We start from the raw sequence: 16,232 nt of genomic DNA, 5'->3' as shown, positions 1-16,232 counted from the left end.
GGACTTATCTGTCAAGTTGACTATTTGGTAATCATTAGCAATTTCATATCCTCTGACAAACAATTAAACACCTATTTGATTTCTTAATTGCAATAGCCTTAAAATTAATAATCACTGGAAGACAACTCTAATTTGAATGCGTTTATATGGTGGAACTGTATAGTATTATACAGTAAATATGAGAACATTTTGGAATTCAAATATCCAGTACATAGTTCTTTATTTGCAAATGTGAAAATTTGGATGAATACATGTCTTCAAATGATCAATAATTCTGACTTTTAATCATTATATCAGATTACTTAGTGTATCTTTGCTCACATTTATTTTAATATATGGTATGAATTTTTTTAAAGCTGTAAGACTGTTTTAAATACCAATAAAAAGAACTGATTGCCAGAATATCAACAATGAATATACATATGGCAAATTTGCATATAATGGATTTCTAGTGTATGCTTATTTATCTGATGCATATACCATTTTGGATATGTTGAAAACTGATTGTTTGCAAAGCCCTGTGCTAGATTAAAGAGCTAAAATGAGGTGGTTCTGGACTGCTATAAAATGTTCTTACTATAAGCTATTTCAATTTAAACAGAACCAGCAATCAAATTACTGATTTTTATTTCTAATTATTCTCAGAGGAAAACAGAAAAATGAAAACTGATTGTGCGAAACTTACTTGATCCACATGAAGCAGGCCGCAGTGCATTATATTATAGAAGTGGGTTAGAAAATCCCGGTTGGGTGACACGTCTTGTCTCCTCTTCATTATTTTACAGATCAGCTTGTAAGCATGAAGTTTACCTTGTTTATATCTATCAGGCAACATAGTTGCCTATGACATAAAAAAGAAATGTATATAATTACTCATTGCTATCATTAAAGCTATGAAGAAAGTGCATAAAATAAAGAGCTAAGTACCATAACGATAACATCAATATTGTACAAATCTATGGTTTTTCACCACCCCTCAAGGTTTAAAATTGCACAGAACAAAGTGAAGCCAATGTGTAAGAAATGTTGTGTACTATAAAGCGAAGATATTTACCTGTAGCAGGTATTCTCCGAGGACAATAAGCCTTATATTCTCACAAGTAGGTAATGCAGGCCACGTAGCCTGGTCCGAATCTTATGACAAGTATAAGAAGAGATTTGTGGAGCATGAGACATGCTCCACCGCATATGTGCAACTGCCGTCCCACCCACCGCACGAACGCACTCACTTCAGTTGAATATAACAGCAAAAAAGGAAAAATAAAACAGACAACTCCAAGGCGAGGTGGGAGGGATTGTGAGAATATAAGGTCAGCTATCCTTGGAGAATACCTGCTACAGGTAAGTATCTTCACTTTCTCCAAGGTCAAGCAGGCTTCTATATTCTCACAAGTGGGGAATCCCTAGTATCCAGGCTCACTACAAATGAACACTGAACAACTGGGTCTCGCAACGGCGAGGACATAACTCAGATTAACATAAAACTATATACAAAATGATTGAGAGTGCAGCCTGGAACAGAATAAAATGGACCTAACAGGGTGGAGTTGGATTCTAGACCACAAACAGATTCTGTCATGTCGGATATCTGTTCAAGCCAGTAGTGTGATGTGAATTGAAGACCATGTTGCAGCCTTGCAAATTTCTTCAATGGAGACTGACCTCGAGTGGGCTACTGACGCAGCCATGGCTCTGACTCTGTGAGCCATGACATGACCCCATAGGGCTAGCCCAGCCTGGGCATAAGTGAAGGATATGCAATCTGCTAGCCAATTAGAAATGGTGCATTTCCCGATAGCAACCTCCATCCTGTTGGGATCAAAAGAAATAAAAAGTTGGGCGGACTGTCTGTGGAGCCTGGTCTGCTCCATCTAGTGAGCCAATGCTCTACATAAGTACATAATTATTGCCATACTGGGAAAGACCAAGGCCCATCGAGCCCAGCATCTTATTTCTAACAGTGGCCAATTCAGGTCACAAATACCCGGCAAGATCCCAAAAATGTACAAAACATTTTATACTGCTTATCCCAGAAATAGTGGATTTTCCCCAAGTCCATTTAATAATGGTCTATGGACTTTTCCTTTAGGAAGCCGGCCAAACCTTTTTTAAACTCCACTAAGCTAACCACCTTTACCACATTCTCTGGCAACTAATTCCAGAGTTTAATTACACGTTGAGTGAAGAAAAATTTTCTCCGATTCGTTTTAAATTTACTACATTGTAGCTTCATCGCATGCCCCCTAGTCCTAGTATTTCTGGAAAGCTTGAACAGACGCTTCACATCTACCCGTTCAACTGCACTCATTATTTTATAGACCTCTATCATATCTCCCCTCAGCCGCCTTTTCTCCAAGCTGAAGTGCCCTAGCTGCTTTAGCCATCCTCATAGGGAAGCCATCCCATCCCCTTTATCATTTTCATCGCCCTTCTCTGCACCTTTTCTAATTCCACTATATCTTTTTTGAGATGCGGCGACCAGAACTGAACACAATATTCGAGGTGAGGTCGCACCATGGAGCGATACAAAGGCATTATAACATCCTCATTTTTGTTTTCCATTCTTTTCCTAATAATACCTAACATTCTATTTGCTTTCTTAGCCGCAGCAGCACACTGAACAAAAGGTTTCAACGTATCATCGACGACAACACCCAGATCCCTTTCTTGGTCCGTGACTCCTAACGTGGAACCTTGCATGACGTAGCTATAATTGGGTTCCTCTTTCCCACATGCATCACTTTGCACTTGCTCACATTAAACACCATCTGCCATTTAGGCGCCCAGTCTCCCAGTCTCGTAAAGTCCTCTTGTAATTTTTCACAATCCTGCCGCGATTTAACGACTTTCAATAACTTTATGTCATCAGCAAATTTAATTACCTCACTAGTTACTCCCATCTCTAGGTCATTTATAAATATGTTAAAAAGCAGCGGTCCCAGCACAGAGCCCTGGGGAACCCCACTAACTACCCTTTCTCCATTGAGAATACCGACCATTTAACCCTACTCTCTGTTTTCCATCTTTTAACCAGTTTTTAATCCACAACACTACCTCCTATCCCATGACTCTCCAATTTCCTCTAGAGTCTTTCATGAGGTACTTTGTCAAACGCCTTCTGAAAATCCAGATACACAATATCAACCGGCTCCCCTTTATCCACATGTTTATTCACCCCTTCAAAGAAATGTAGTAGATTGGTGAGGCAAGATTTCCATTCACTACATCCATGTTGACTTTGTCTCATTAATCCATGCTTTTGAATATGCTACTACTACTGTAATTTTGTTCTTAATAATAGTTCTACCATTTTGCCCGGCACCGACATCAGACTCACCGGTCTATAATTTCCCAGATCTCCCCTCGAACCTTTTTTAAAAATCGGCGTTACGTTGGCCACCCTCCAATCTTCCGGTACCACGCTCGATTTTAAGGATAAATTACATATTTCTAACAATAGCGCCACAAGCTCATTTTTCAGTTCTATCAGTACTCTGGGATGAATACCATCCGGTCCAGGAGATTTGCTACTCTTCAGTTTGTAGAACTGCCCCATTACATCCTCCAGGTTTTACAGAGAATTCATTAAGTTTCTCCGACTCGTCAGCTTCGAATACCATTTCTGGCACCGGTATCCCACCCAAATGTTCCTCGGTGAAGACCAAAGCAAAGAATTCATTTAATCTCTCCGCTACGGCTTTGTCTTCCCTGATCGCCCCTTTTACTCCTCGGTCATCTAGCAGTCCAAATGATTCTTTTGCCGGCTTCCTGCTTTTAATATACCTAAAAAAAATTTTAACTATGTGTTTTTGCCTCCAACGCAATCTTTTTTTCGAAGTCCCTCTTAGCTTTCCTTATCAGCGCTTTCCATTTGACTTGACATTCCTTATGCCGTTTCTTATTATTTTCAGTCAGTTCCTTCTTCCATTTTCTGAAGGATTTTCTTTTAGCTCTAATAGCTTCCTTCACCTCCAGGATGGACATGAGGTCGGGGAAAGAGTTGGTAAGACAATCAACTGGTTCAGATGGTACTCAGACACCACTTTCAGCAGGAACTTAGGGTGCGTGTGGAAGACTACTCTGTGGTGATGAAACCTAGTATAAGGTGCATCCATCACTAAGGGCTGAAGCTCATTGAACCTATGAGCTGAAGTAACAGCCACCAAGAAAATGACCTTCCAGGTCAAGTACTTCAGATGGCAGGAATTCAGTGGCTCAAAAGAAGCTTTCATCAGATTAGTGAGAATGACATTAAGGTCCCATGACACAGGCAGAGGTCTGACAGGGGGCTTTAATAAAATCAAACCTCTCATGAAGCGAACAACTAGAGGCTGTCTAGAGATGGGTTTACCTTCTACCCGGTGATAAGCACTAATTGAACTATAGTGAACCCTTATGAGGTTGGTCTTGAGACCGGACTCTGATTGGTGTAGAAGGTATTCAAGCAGGGTCTGTGTAGGGCAAACAAGGGTATCTAGGGGCCTTGCTCTCACACCATATCAAACCCCCTCCATTTGAAAAAATAGCACCTCTTAGTGGAGTCTTTTTCCTGGCAGTCAGCAAGACCCAGGAGACACCCTCCGAAAGACCCAAGGAAGCGAATTCTAGGCTCTCAAACATCCAAGCTGAGAGAGCCAGAGACACAAGGTTGGAATGTATAAGACCAACCTCATTCTGCGTGATAAGGGTCAGAAAACACTCCAATCTCCACAGTTCTTTGGAGGATAACTCCAGAAATGGAAGGAACCATATCTGCAGTGGCCAGTACGGCATGATCAGAATCATGATTCCGCAGTCTTGCTTGAGTTTCAACAAAGTTTTCACCACTAGAGGTATGGGAAGATATGCATACAAAATACCTGTCCCCCAATTCAAGAGGAAGGCGTCTGATGCTAGTCGTAGGCCTGAAGCCTGGAACAGAACTGAGGGACCTTGTGGTTGATGCAAGTCTCAAAGAGATCCAGTGAGGGGGTGCCCCACGCTTGGAAGATCTCGCGGGCAATGCCCATATTGAGAGACCACTCATGTGGTTGCATTATCCTGCTCAGTGTGTTGGCCAGGCTGTTGTTTTTCTCCTGCTTTAGACTTAGCCTGGCCTCAGAATGACATCCTATAGTATATCTCCTATCAAACTGAGCTCTCTTTTTCATCAAGCACTGCCATTTCCTCCCCTCACCCTCCCCACTGACAGTTTGAACTTCATGGGTGTGGCTTGGATCTCTTTCAGGGAGAGAAAACTAACAACTTATAGCAGCAGCTTCAGAGAGCATTTTCCATCTCACAGATAGGCTGCAGAGAATACCTTCTCCTGCTTTAGACTTAATCCTACCCACCCTACCCCTCTACCCACCCACCCCTAGAGTGACATGTCTTATATAACCTCCCTATCAACCCACTCATTACTTTACCTCACCCATTTCTATTCTTCTATCACCTTCTCCCACTACTCCAACCAGAGTTACACCTAATCACACTGACCACCCTTCAACATCTTCTGTCCTTCTGTGACTGTTCTCTTGTGCTTGACTGCTTAAATATTTTAAATTTAAATGCTTTACTTTTTGTCTATTAGATTGTAAGCTCTTTGAGCAGGGACTGTCTTTCTTTTGTGTTTGTACAGCGCTGCGTACACTTTGTAGCGCTCTAGAAATGTTAAATAGTAGTAGTAGTAGTAGTAGTTTTTGGCTAACAGATAAGAGGCTTCAAGGAACATGCCATGCTGGCGAATCCAATGCCACATCTGGACTGCCTCCTGACACAGACGACGTGATCCGGTGCCTCCCTGCCTGTTGGTACAATACATGGCCAACTGATTGTTTGAATAAGCACAATTTGATGAGACAGCCATCTCTGACAGCCTTTACAGCATTCCAGATCAACCAGTGCTCCAGGAGATTGATCTAAAGATTTTGTTTCCTGGGTGGACCAAACACGTTGGGTGTGAAGCCCATCTACATGAGCCCCCCCCAGCCCAGGAGATATGCATTCGTCATCAGCTCCTTTTGTGGCAGAGGAATTTGGAATGGAAGTCCCAGAGTCAAACTGGATCAAATAGTCCACCACTGAACGGAGTGTACAAGCTCTGGGGACACTTGGATGACATCCTCCAGGCTCCCAGTGGCTTGACACCTCTACCAATTGGGGAAAAAAAGATGTATATCCCCCATTAATATTAATGTATGCCTTCGGAGCTGCATAGAGGGCCTCTAGCCAAGCACCAAAATTCTCTCCAAGGCCCATCCGATTCAGGACTTCTCGTAAAACCCCCCAACTGACCCTATCAAAGGCCTTTTCTGCATCTATAGCCAACATAGCTATGCTAGACTGGGATCTTCCATATTAAATGGAGAGTGCACCTTATGTTATCACTGACTTGTCATTTGGGGATAAACCCAGATTGATCTATATGAATCAATTTCAGCAGTACCCTTGCCAACCTGTTAGCCAGGATCTTGGCCACTATCTTTGCATCCACATTCAAGAGTGAAATAGGCCTATAGGAACCACAAACAGTGGGGTCTTTACCGGGTTTAGGCAGAACTGTTACCCTCCCCCCCAGACATGGATGCTGGGAGCCCATTACCCTCCAAAACTCTATTACCCACTCGCACCAATAAATCTCCAAGCTCTTCCACAAAGCACTTATAAAACCTCGCCATGTACCCATCTGACAGGTAAATGGTTTAAAATTGCATACTGTTTGTGTAAGCAATATAGAAAATAACAAGCAAATTGTGGGTAACTACCTATAAAGCAGAAAGTAACATGCGGGTTCCCACAGATTGCCAACCAAACTCTGCTGCTTTGTAGCAGTGTGGACTACATACTTTAGAATATATTGGAGATATTTAAAAATGAAATATTGGCTAGGCTTTTCTAAAGACAAGTCCTTGGTACATTAGACTTATTTTCCATCAGTGTAAAGAAATGACTAACTGTGAAAGCACAATCCTGTTTTCACTCATCTACAAGGTAGGGCATTTCAAGTTCAGTGGTTCAACTCTTTAAATCATTTGACTTAACTAGTGGGGTTCCTCAGTGCTCAATCTTGGGGGCCCAATACTTTTAACATCTTTCTTTCACCTTTAGCCCTTTTCATCCAGTCACTCAATCTCCTTACAGTCTCCCCCAGTACCAGCTCTGTAGGTTACAAGTAGTCCAAAACACCGCAGTTAAATTAATTTTATGGTGCTAAAAAGTGTGATAGCGCTTCTGCTCTTTTAATAAATGAATACTGACTTCCTATTTTCTTTTGCTCATCAAATTTTGCATTCTTGGAATCCTGTTGTTTCATTTTAGTTTTCTTATTCCCGCCACTCCATCGCGTCACATGACCTGTTCTGTTCTGCATATCATCTTTTGGGTATTCCTTTATTCCTGCAGGTTCATTCACATTCCGCTCAGTGCTCTTGCTTTTACCATTGTTGCACCAATTCTATGGAACTCTACCCCTGGATCTTTGCTCCAAATTAATTACATTATTTCATCGCACTACCAAAAACCCTGCTTAATTCTAATGATTTTTACCCTGTTACGGTATCACCTCCATAATTTTGTCACATTATACTACCCCCCTTCCCTTCATCTTTAATTTGATCCCTTTTAAACCTTTCTCCCCCTCTTATTTACAGACTAACTTAATTCTAGGCCTCTTGTTTTATGCCTTCTCCCCTCATTTTAAATTTTTTACGTAAACTGCTTACATTTGTATTTGCGTTATAGTAAATAGAGGTGAACTATGAACCATCCCCTAATAGTTGTCCTATTGCATGAGCTATCAGGAGAGGGTACAAAGTGTTCCGAGAGTGATGCATACCAGTCAGTAGAGGTAATTTTAGTTGCATCCCACTGTAATTTGCAAGTAGTGAAGTTAGATATTGTTTAGTCAGATAAGAAAAGCTACGAGAATGGTATGGGATTTGCGTTACAAGACGTATGAGGAGAGACTTGCTGACCTAAACATGTATACTCTGGAGGAAAGGAGAAACAGGGGTGATATGATACAGACATTCAAATATTTGAAAGGTATTAATCCGCAAACAAACCTTTTCCAGAGATGTGAAGGCGGTAGAACGAGAGGACATGAAATGAGATTGAAGGGGGGCAGACTCAAGAAAAATGTCAGGAAGTACTTTTCACAGAGATGCTTGGAATGCCCTCCCGTGGGAGGTGGTGGAAAAGAAAACAGTAACGGAATTCAAACATGCGTGGGATAAACATAAAGGAATCCTGCTCGGAAGGAATGGATCCTCAGGAGCTTAGCCGAGATTGGTGGCAGAGCCGGTGGTGGGAGGCGGGGCTGGTGGTTGGGAGGCAGGGATAGTGCTGGGCAGACTTATATGGTCTGTACCAGAGCCGGTGGTGGGAGGCGGGACTGGTGGTTGGGAGGCGGGGATAGTGCTGGGCAGACTTATACGGTCTGTGCCAGAACCGGTGGTGGGAGGCGGGACTGGTGGTTGGGAGGCGGGGATAGTGCTGGGCAGACTTATACAGTCTGTGCCAGAGCCGGTGGTGGGGCTGGTGGTTGGGAGGTGGGGATAGTGCTGGGCAGACTTATACGGTCTGTGCCCTGAAGAGGACAGGTACAAATCAAGGTATACATAAAAAGCAGCACATATGAGTTTATCTTGTTGGGCAGACTGGATGGACCGTGCAGGTCTTTTTCTGCTGTCATCTACTATGTTACTGTGTAATCCTGGTGCCTTTCCATTAGGGAGCCGTTTTATCACTCCCTGTACCTCCCCTATTCTAATAGGTTCCCCAAGTTGAGCTCTTTCCGACTCATCCAATCGTGTAATGGAACCTGGTCCAAATAGCAAGCTATATCTACAGCCGATGTACCCGCAGAAGCACTATATAAATCTTGATAATATTCCACAAAACATTTTCCAATATCTAAATCAGTACAGTGCCATCCTCCCCTATCATCTTTCATCTTATGGATAAGGAAGCGCCCTCTCCTCGCCCGTAAATAACAGGCCAACATTTCACTAGATTTATTGGCGAACTCAAAACACTGCTGTTTTAATTTAGTTCTCATAAAATCCACGTCTGCCATCTGCAATTGTGCTATTTCCCCTCTCACTTACTTAAGGTCTTTCCATATCTGCGGCGTAGGGTGTCTTTTATGCAACGTTTCTAAGCGCACTAACCTCATATGCAAAGTCAGCAAGTATTGCCTTCTTTCCCTTTTCTTGCGCACCCCCCCCCCCCCATTTAATCAAGGCACCCCTCACCACTACTACTAATACTACTACTATATATATAATTTCTAAAGCGCTACTAGACATACGCAGCGCTGTACACTTGAACATGAAGAGACAGTCCCCTGCTCGACAGACTTACAATCTAATTAGGACAGACAGACAGAACAAACAAGAGATAAGGGAATATTAAAGTGAGGATGATAAAATAAGGGTTCTGAAAAAAAGTGAATAAGGGTTAGGAGTTAAAAGCAGCATCAAAAAGGTGGGCTTTTAGCTTAGATTTGAAGACGGCCAGAGATGGAGCTTGACGGACCGGTTCAGGATGTCTATTCCAGGCATATGGTGCAGCAAGATAAAAGGAACAGAGTCTGGAGTTAGCAGTGGAGGAGATAAGAGAGATTTACCCAGTGAACGGAGTTCCCGGGGAGGAATGTAGGGATAGATGAGAGTGGAGAGGTACTGAGGAGCTGCAGAGTGAATGCACTTATAGGTCAATAAGAGGAGTTTGAACTGTATGCGGAAACGGATAGGAAGCCAGTGAAGTGACTTTAGGAGAGGGCTAATATGAGCATAACAACACTGGCGGAATATTAGTTGTGCAGCAGAATTTTGAACAGGTTGAAGAGGAGAGAGATAGCTAAGTGGGAGACTTGTAAGAAGCAAGTTGCAATAGTCTAAGCGAGAGGTGATAAAGAGTGTGGATGAGGGTTCTGGTAGTGTGCTCAGAAAGAAAAGGGCGAATTTTGCTCATATTATAGAGAAAGAAACGACAGGTTTTAGCAGTCTGCTGAATAGGTGCACAGAAGGAGAGGGAGGAGTCGAAGATGACCCCAAGGTTACGAGCTGATGAGACAGGAAGGATGAGCGTGTTATCCACAGAAATAGAGAATGGGGGGATGAGGAGAGGTGGTTTAGGGGGAAAGATGAGAAGCTCAGTCTTGGTCATGTTAGTTTCAGATGGCGCTGAGACATCCAGGCAGCAATGTTAGACAGGTAGGCTGATACTTTGGCCTGGATTCCTGCTGAGATTTCTGGTGTGGAGAGGTAGATCTGGGAGTCATCAGCGTAAAGATGATACTGAAACCATGGGATGAGATCAGAGTACCAAGGGAAGAAGTATAGATGGAGAAAAGAAGAGGTCCCAGGACAGATCCCTGAGGTACACCAACTGACAGTGGAATAGACGTAGAGGAGGATCCACTAGAGTATACGCTAAAGGTACGCTGGGAGAGATAAGAAAACCAGGAAAGAACAGAGCCCTGAAATCCAAGTGAGGACAGCGTACCAAGGAGTAGGCTGTGATCAAGTGTCAAAATGCAGCAGATAAGATTGAGAGGATGAGGACCAGAATAGAGACCTTTGGATCTGGCTAGGAACAGATCATTGCAGACTTTAGCAAGTGTTGTTTCAGTTGAATGAAGGGGGCGAAAGCCAGTTTGAAGTGGATCAAGAATAGCTTGAGATGAAAGAAAGTCAAGGCAACGGCAGTGAACAGCACGTTCAAGTATCTTGGACAGGAAAGGGAGGCAGGAGATGGGGCGATAGTTGAAAGGACAGGTAGGGTCCAATGAAGGTTTTTTAAGGAGTGGTGCGACAACGGCATGTTTGAAGGCATCAGGAACAGTCGCAGTGGACAGTGAAAGATTGAGGACATGACAGATAAAAGGGATGACAGTAGGAGAGATAGTGTTAAGCAGATGGGTGGGAATAGGATCAGAGGAACAGGTAGTTGGTTTCGAGGAGGAAATAGTAGTTTCCTTATCGCATCCCATAGCACCCCATCAGTTACTTCCCCATTATCTTTAAAGCGACGGAATTCTTGAATATTAAGTTTAATATCTTCCCGCACTCTCTCATCTCCCAGCAGTGACTCATTAAGTCTCCAGACTCCCTGCCGCCTGCATTGACCCAGCCACATTAATTTAATCCACACTGGTGCATGATCCGCAACACAAATGGTCTCTATCTCAGCCGCCTCCACCATATGCCATCCATTGCGGTGCACCCATAACGCATCTATACAGGAATAGGTCTGCACTGCATGTGAGTAGAATGTATAATTCCACTGCATCCAGTGGTGTGCTGGTAAATCTTTAACAACAAGCTCTCTCCCTGAACCACCTCTGTGCCCCCCCCCCCCCAAAAAAAAAAAGAATACATTTGCAGAGCTGGCTATACCCAGGGAGAGAGCGTGCTTTGAAACAATCCTTACATCCAAATTTACCTTCTTTTAATGTTTAAAAAAAAATCCATTATCCTCCATCTTTTAAGACACTGCCTACCTGCTGGATAGTGATGGCACAAGAAAAGCAAGTTTGGTCCAGTGAACACTAACTCAAAATAACCTGGCTGTTCCTTAGATGGGCACTAGTATTACCACATTGAAAATGCGACCATACAATGATTCTGTGATTATGCTCCACTAATAAGTTAAAAGATTAACTAAATTTCTTGAAAGGATTATATAAACTTAGGATGCAGGACTAGAGACACACACATACATGTATTTAGTCAATATCATAATTCTTCATGTACAGCCACAAAACAACCTTTTAGAGTGGATAGTGTTCACAATGAGCTCCTTTTATTATCGATCAGATAGAGATAAGAGTTTTCAGTTTTGGCAAAGTATAATTTATCACAAGAACAAAATATAAGAAAACCAATGGGCCAGATTAGGGACTTATGGCCCATTTATGTTTAAACAAAAGAAATCTGCATGAAACAAAATATTTATTTTTATTTTGACTAATAAAACCACTTGCCCCTGAAACATGTTCAAAACAGAATAATCCATTTGTGTATCTAAAAGGTAAACTTCTACAAAACAGATTAAGATCTGATTCCATGTGCCCCAATGAAAGGAGAGGTTAATTGTACTTCCATTTAATTTCAATATATTTCATCATTTTTATAACACCAGACTTCCCAAGGTAGATTACAACAACAGTTAAGATGAACCCATCAGGAAACAGGATATCCTCACTGAAATTTGGCCATCTGTATTGTATACAGACAGTGTATTTATTTATTTTTATTTTTTTTAGTGTAGAAAAATGAGCACAAAATACAGAGTTTAAAATTGCTGTTTCTACCAGCTATAATCATTTTTAAAGATAGTTTAGTGATATTCAATTGTTATTTCATGATATTTATATCTATATGGAAAACATTCAAATAAATTAAAAAGCTGTCCAACAAGTTAAAAAAACAAAAACTTTTGATGTCTGCCTTTTAAGGCACTACTCCTATCCAACTGAAACAGCTTTAGACTTGTTACAGATGGACAAACAATAAAGAACGACGTGTAAATAAACAGGATGCAGCAGCTCATAGGTTTGCTTGCTTTGGTTTGAGTGTACTAGAGGAGATGGCAGCTGTGTGGGGGAGTGAAAACAGAGATTAACCAAATTGGTTTCCTTGCTTACCGTGGAGTAGATAGGCGGCTCATCACTTCAAACCTCCATGGTCCCGACGCGGTGTCCTTTGCCTGCCGCGTCCTGCCTATGCAGAAACAGCAAGTTGAATCACAGTAGGCAGAACGTGGCAGCAGAAAGACCCCGATGGCAGCATCCTGTCCTAACCACTGCCTGCAGGTACGATAACGGTCCGGTCCGGAGAACTGCGGCGGGGGGGGGGGGGGGGGGGGAGAGATTGAGGGAGGCAGGGAGAGGGAGCGGATACGGGAGGGATAAAACTGAAAGGATGAAAAGTCTGTATATTCCTTCCTATGCTAGGCCTGTTACTAAGGACTAGGCCTGCTACTAAGGCCTTACTTTGCTCAGTTTGTTCTCACGTGGGCCTAACAAGTTAGCATCTTGTGTAACAATCAGTGCCTTCTCAGGAGCTGAGAACAGACACTTCACAGACGCACATTTGGCTGCAGCTGAGTATGCTTTTCATATAAGGTGGATGTAACCTTGGGAGTTGCTGACAGGCTGAGGACACAGTAAGCCTAAGAGAATGTTTCATTTGTAGTGAGAGAGACAGAGAGAGGACACAAGAGTATTGTTCTATGTAATTTTTTGCTCTGCTGTGACTAACTACATGCTGTGCACGCAGACCTGATAGCTAATTAGCCAATGGCCACCAAAGGTGCATGTGCACGCAACGTCAGGAGAGACTGATATATCCATATATGGCACAGGCTAGTTTCTGATTTCTAGTTTGGGACAAATCACATGATTTATGAGAAACGTAAGTTGCAACAGCATATATGCAATTGCTGGGACAGTGTTAGCTGAGCAGACTTTGTTAGTCAGTATTTGCGTCTCGCTTTGCTGTATGGCAACCTGCTCCAGAGAGAGAGCATTTATTTTGTATCTGACTTAGTGATATACCATAATAAAGATTTTTGCTGGTGCGCCTATACCTAAGTCTGATTCTCTCTCTCATTTTTTTACAGCCTATGAGGCTGTAGTATTTTCCCTCCCTGTGGGGGCTAAGGGATAGTGAAAACACAAGTTCAATGCATGGGGCAGTGGGAAGGGCAGCAGCAGGGGAGAGAGAATCAGGAACTCGGACGGTGCAGGTGTTTTGGAGAGGGGCCTGGGCAATGCTCCCCCAAATTAATTTCCACTTGACTTGTCCTCCCCCAACAAACGGGCCCCGCAACTAGTCTGCTTCTTAAATTCTTACCAGCAAAGAGGGTAATGTGCACTTCTGTCACAACGATCAGCCCAGCAGGGCTCTCCTCTGTCCTCTCTGGCAGAAAATCTCAGGACAGCGGCGGGGAAGCCAAATTGAGGTTATTGTTGGACGGTACAGCTCCACAACCAGCTGGCCTGTGATCAGGAGCGCTGCTGAGATGAGCCGCAAGCACACGAATCTCTTGCCTGCAGTGCAGCACGAGGAGGCAGGGCTGCCACACACCATGCATGCACCAATATCAGGTGACAGCTGGTGTGTTTGGACATGCGTGCCTCCAGCCTCCCACTGCAATTTGTGAAAAAAAAAGCCTTCAAGTTCCGGCTGACAGCACAACAACCGGTTCGCAAAATTGTTAAAAATTAACAACCGGCTCTAGCACACCACTGACTGCACCCCATGTAACAACCTCCAACAATCCACCACTTCCAGCCCCTTCATAAATTGCAGCATTGCCCAGGACCACTCTGCTGCCCTCCTCCTTCCGAATGGTCCAATCTTAAAATCCCCCCTACCACCAACTGCCCTCCAACAAATTCCAAAACCTCTTCCTTTAATGTGCGATAGAATTTCTTCTGCCCCACGTTTGGAGCATAAATATTAATCAGTGTCAGCTCCTTCCCCTGCATCCACCCCCTAAGGGCCACACACCTCCCACTAGTATCTTGAAACACCTTTTGAACTGCATACCCACAAGTTTGTCATATCAAAATGGCCACGCCCCCCATTCTCTTTGGCCCTTTTCCCTGATGAACCCCTACTTCCCGAAAAGGCCTACGACGCAATATATGAGTATCTCTCGGTCTTAAATGCGTTTCCTGCAAGAACATCACATCCCACTTTAACCTACTCAACTCCTTAAATACTCTACTGTGCTTCCCCGGATTACTGAGCCTGTTTACATTCCATGTACCCACCAATAAGGACTCTTCCCTACCGTCCCCCGCCCCCCCCCCCCCACCTTCCTCCCCAAGCCTCCTTCCCCTCCCTACAGCCATCCCCTCCCCCTGCTCCAAATCCAATCCCCCCCCCGCTTCAACATATCCCTACCCCCTCCCCATCCTCCCATCCCTCCCCCTCTCCTTTGCTGATCTCTCTCCCAGAAGATCAGCCATCCCACGAGGAACAAACACACGCACTCGGGGCTTAGACCTCTCAAAAGCTAACCCCTAGCCCTCCCCCCACACTGCACTCCCCCACCTCTGCTACTCTCATTCAGTCTTTGCACTCCTACCAAACCTCCCTCTACCCCACCAACCCCAGATCCACATGGTAAAATTATGTATAATCATACCTGATAATTTTCTTTCCATTAATCATAGCTGATCAATCCATAGACTGGTGGGTTGTGTCCATCTACCAGCAGGTGGAGATAGAGAGCAAACTTTTGCCTCCCTATATGTGGTCATGTGCTGCCGGAAACTCCTCAGTATGTCGATATCAAAGCTCCATCCGCAGGACTCAGCACTTAGAGAATTACACCCACGAAGGGACACTCTGCCCAGCTCACCACCGCCGAAACGGGGGAGGGGAATTAACCCAGCTCATCCCCACACAAGTGGGGGAGGGGAATCCGTCCAGCTCATCCCCGCGGAGCGGGGGAGGGACACCACACCCGCCGATGCGGGGGGATCTGGCTTATCCTGCAACCGCAACCGCGGGAGGAGGTGACTGACCCTAACACCGCCGAAGCGGGAGGGGTACAAAGCTGCCCTACAGCCGCACGAAGCGGGAGGGAGTGCCGGCAGAATTTATGTCTCAATCCAGCCCCGTAAAACGGAGGGGAGAGGAATGCAGCAGCTCACTGTAACACAAACTCGTCTCAACTCTTGAAGAATCCAAGTGAAAGAAGAACTTGAACACGAAGTCCTCCTGAAGTAACTGAAGGCTAAACTTGAACCTAAAATTCAACCAGAATATAAACAGTACAGATATCTGGGAGGGGCTATGGATTGATCAGCTATGATTAATGGAAAGAAAATTATCAGGTATGATTATACATAATTTTACCTTCCATATCATCAAGCTGATCAATCCATAGACTGGTGGGATGTACCGAAGCAGTACTCACCCAGGGCGGGACATAGAAATCCCTGACCTCAACACTGAAGCTCCAAACCGGGCCTCCGCCCGTGCAGCCACAGTCAAACGGTAATGCTTGGAGAATGTATGAGCCGAAGCCCCCGTTGCCGCCTTGCATATCTCTTCCAAGGAGACGGATCCGGCCTCTGCCATCGAGGCCGCCTGAGCTCTCGTGGGGTGAGCCTTCAGCTGGATAGGCGGCACCTTCCCCGCGGCCACATAAGCCGCTGCAATGGCTTCCTTGACCCATCTTGCCACTGTAGGCTTAGCAGCCTGCAGACCCTTACGAGGACCTGC

The 16,232-nt window shown here is 44.1% G+C and overlaps 1 protein-coding gene across 2 annotated transcripts in view; it reads right to left on the bottom strand.

Annotated features, from left to right (window-relative positions):
• RALGAPA1 (Ral GTPase activating protein catalytic alpha subunit 1) overlaps positions 1-16,232 on the bottom strand; it is an 882,008-nt gene that overhangs the window by 538,290 nt on the left and 327,486 nt on the right. For both annotated transcript variants that reach the window (XM_030214290.1, XM_030214291.1), the window contains exon 24: positions 686-841. In XM_030214290.1, the coding sequence (XP_030070150.1) occupies positions 686-841 (156 nt within the window). The remainder of the gene's footprint in view (positions 1-685; positions 842-16,232) is intronic.

This window comes from Microcaecilia unicolor, chromosome 9, assembly GCF_901765095.1.
Source record: "Microcaecilia unicolor chromosome 9, aMicUni1.1, whole genome shotgun sequence".
NCBI classification, from domain to species: domain Eukaryota; kingdom Metazoa; phylum Chordata; class Amphibia; order Gymnophiona; family Siphonopidae; genus Microcaecilia; species Microcaecilia unicolor.
The sequence above is the reverse complement of the archived record's forward strand: the minus strand, read 5'-3'. Positions and strand labels throughout refer to the sequence as shown.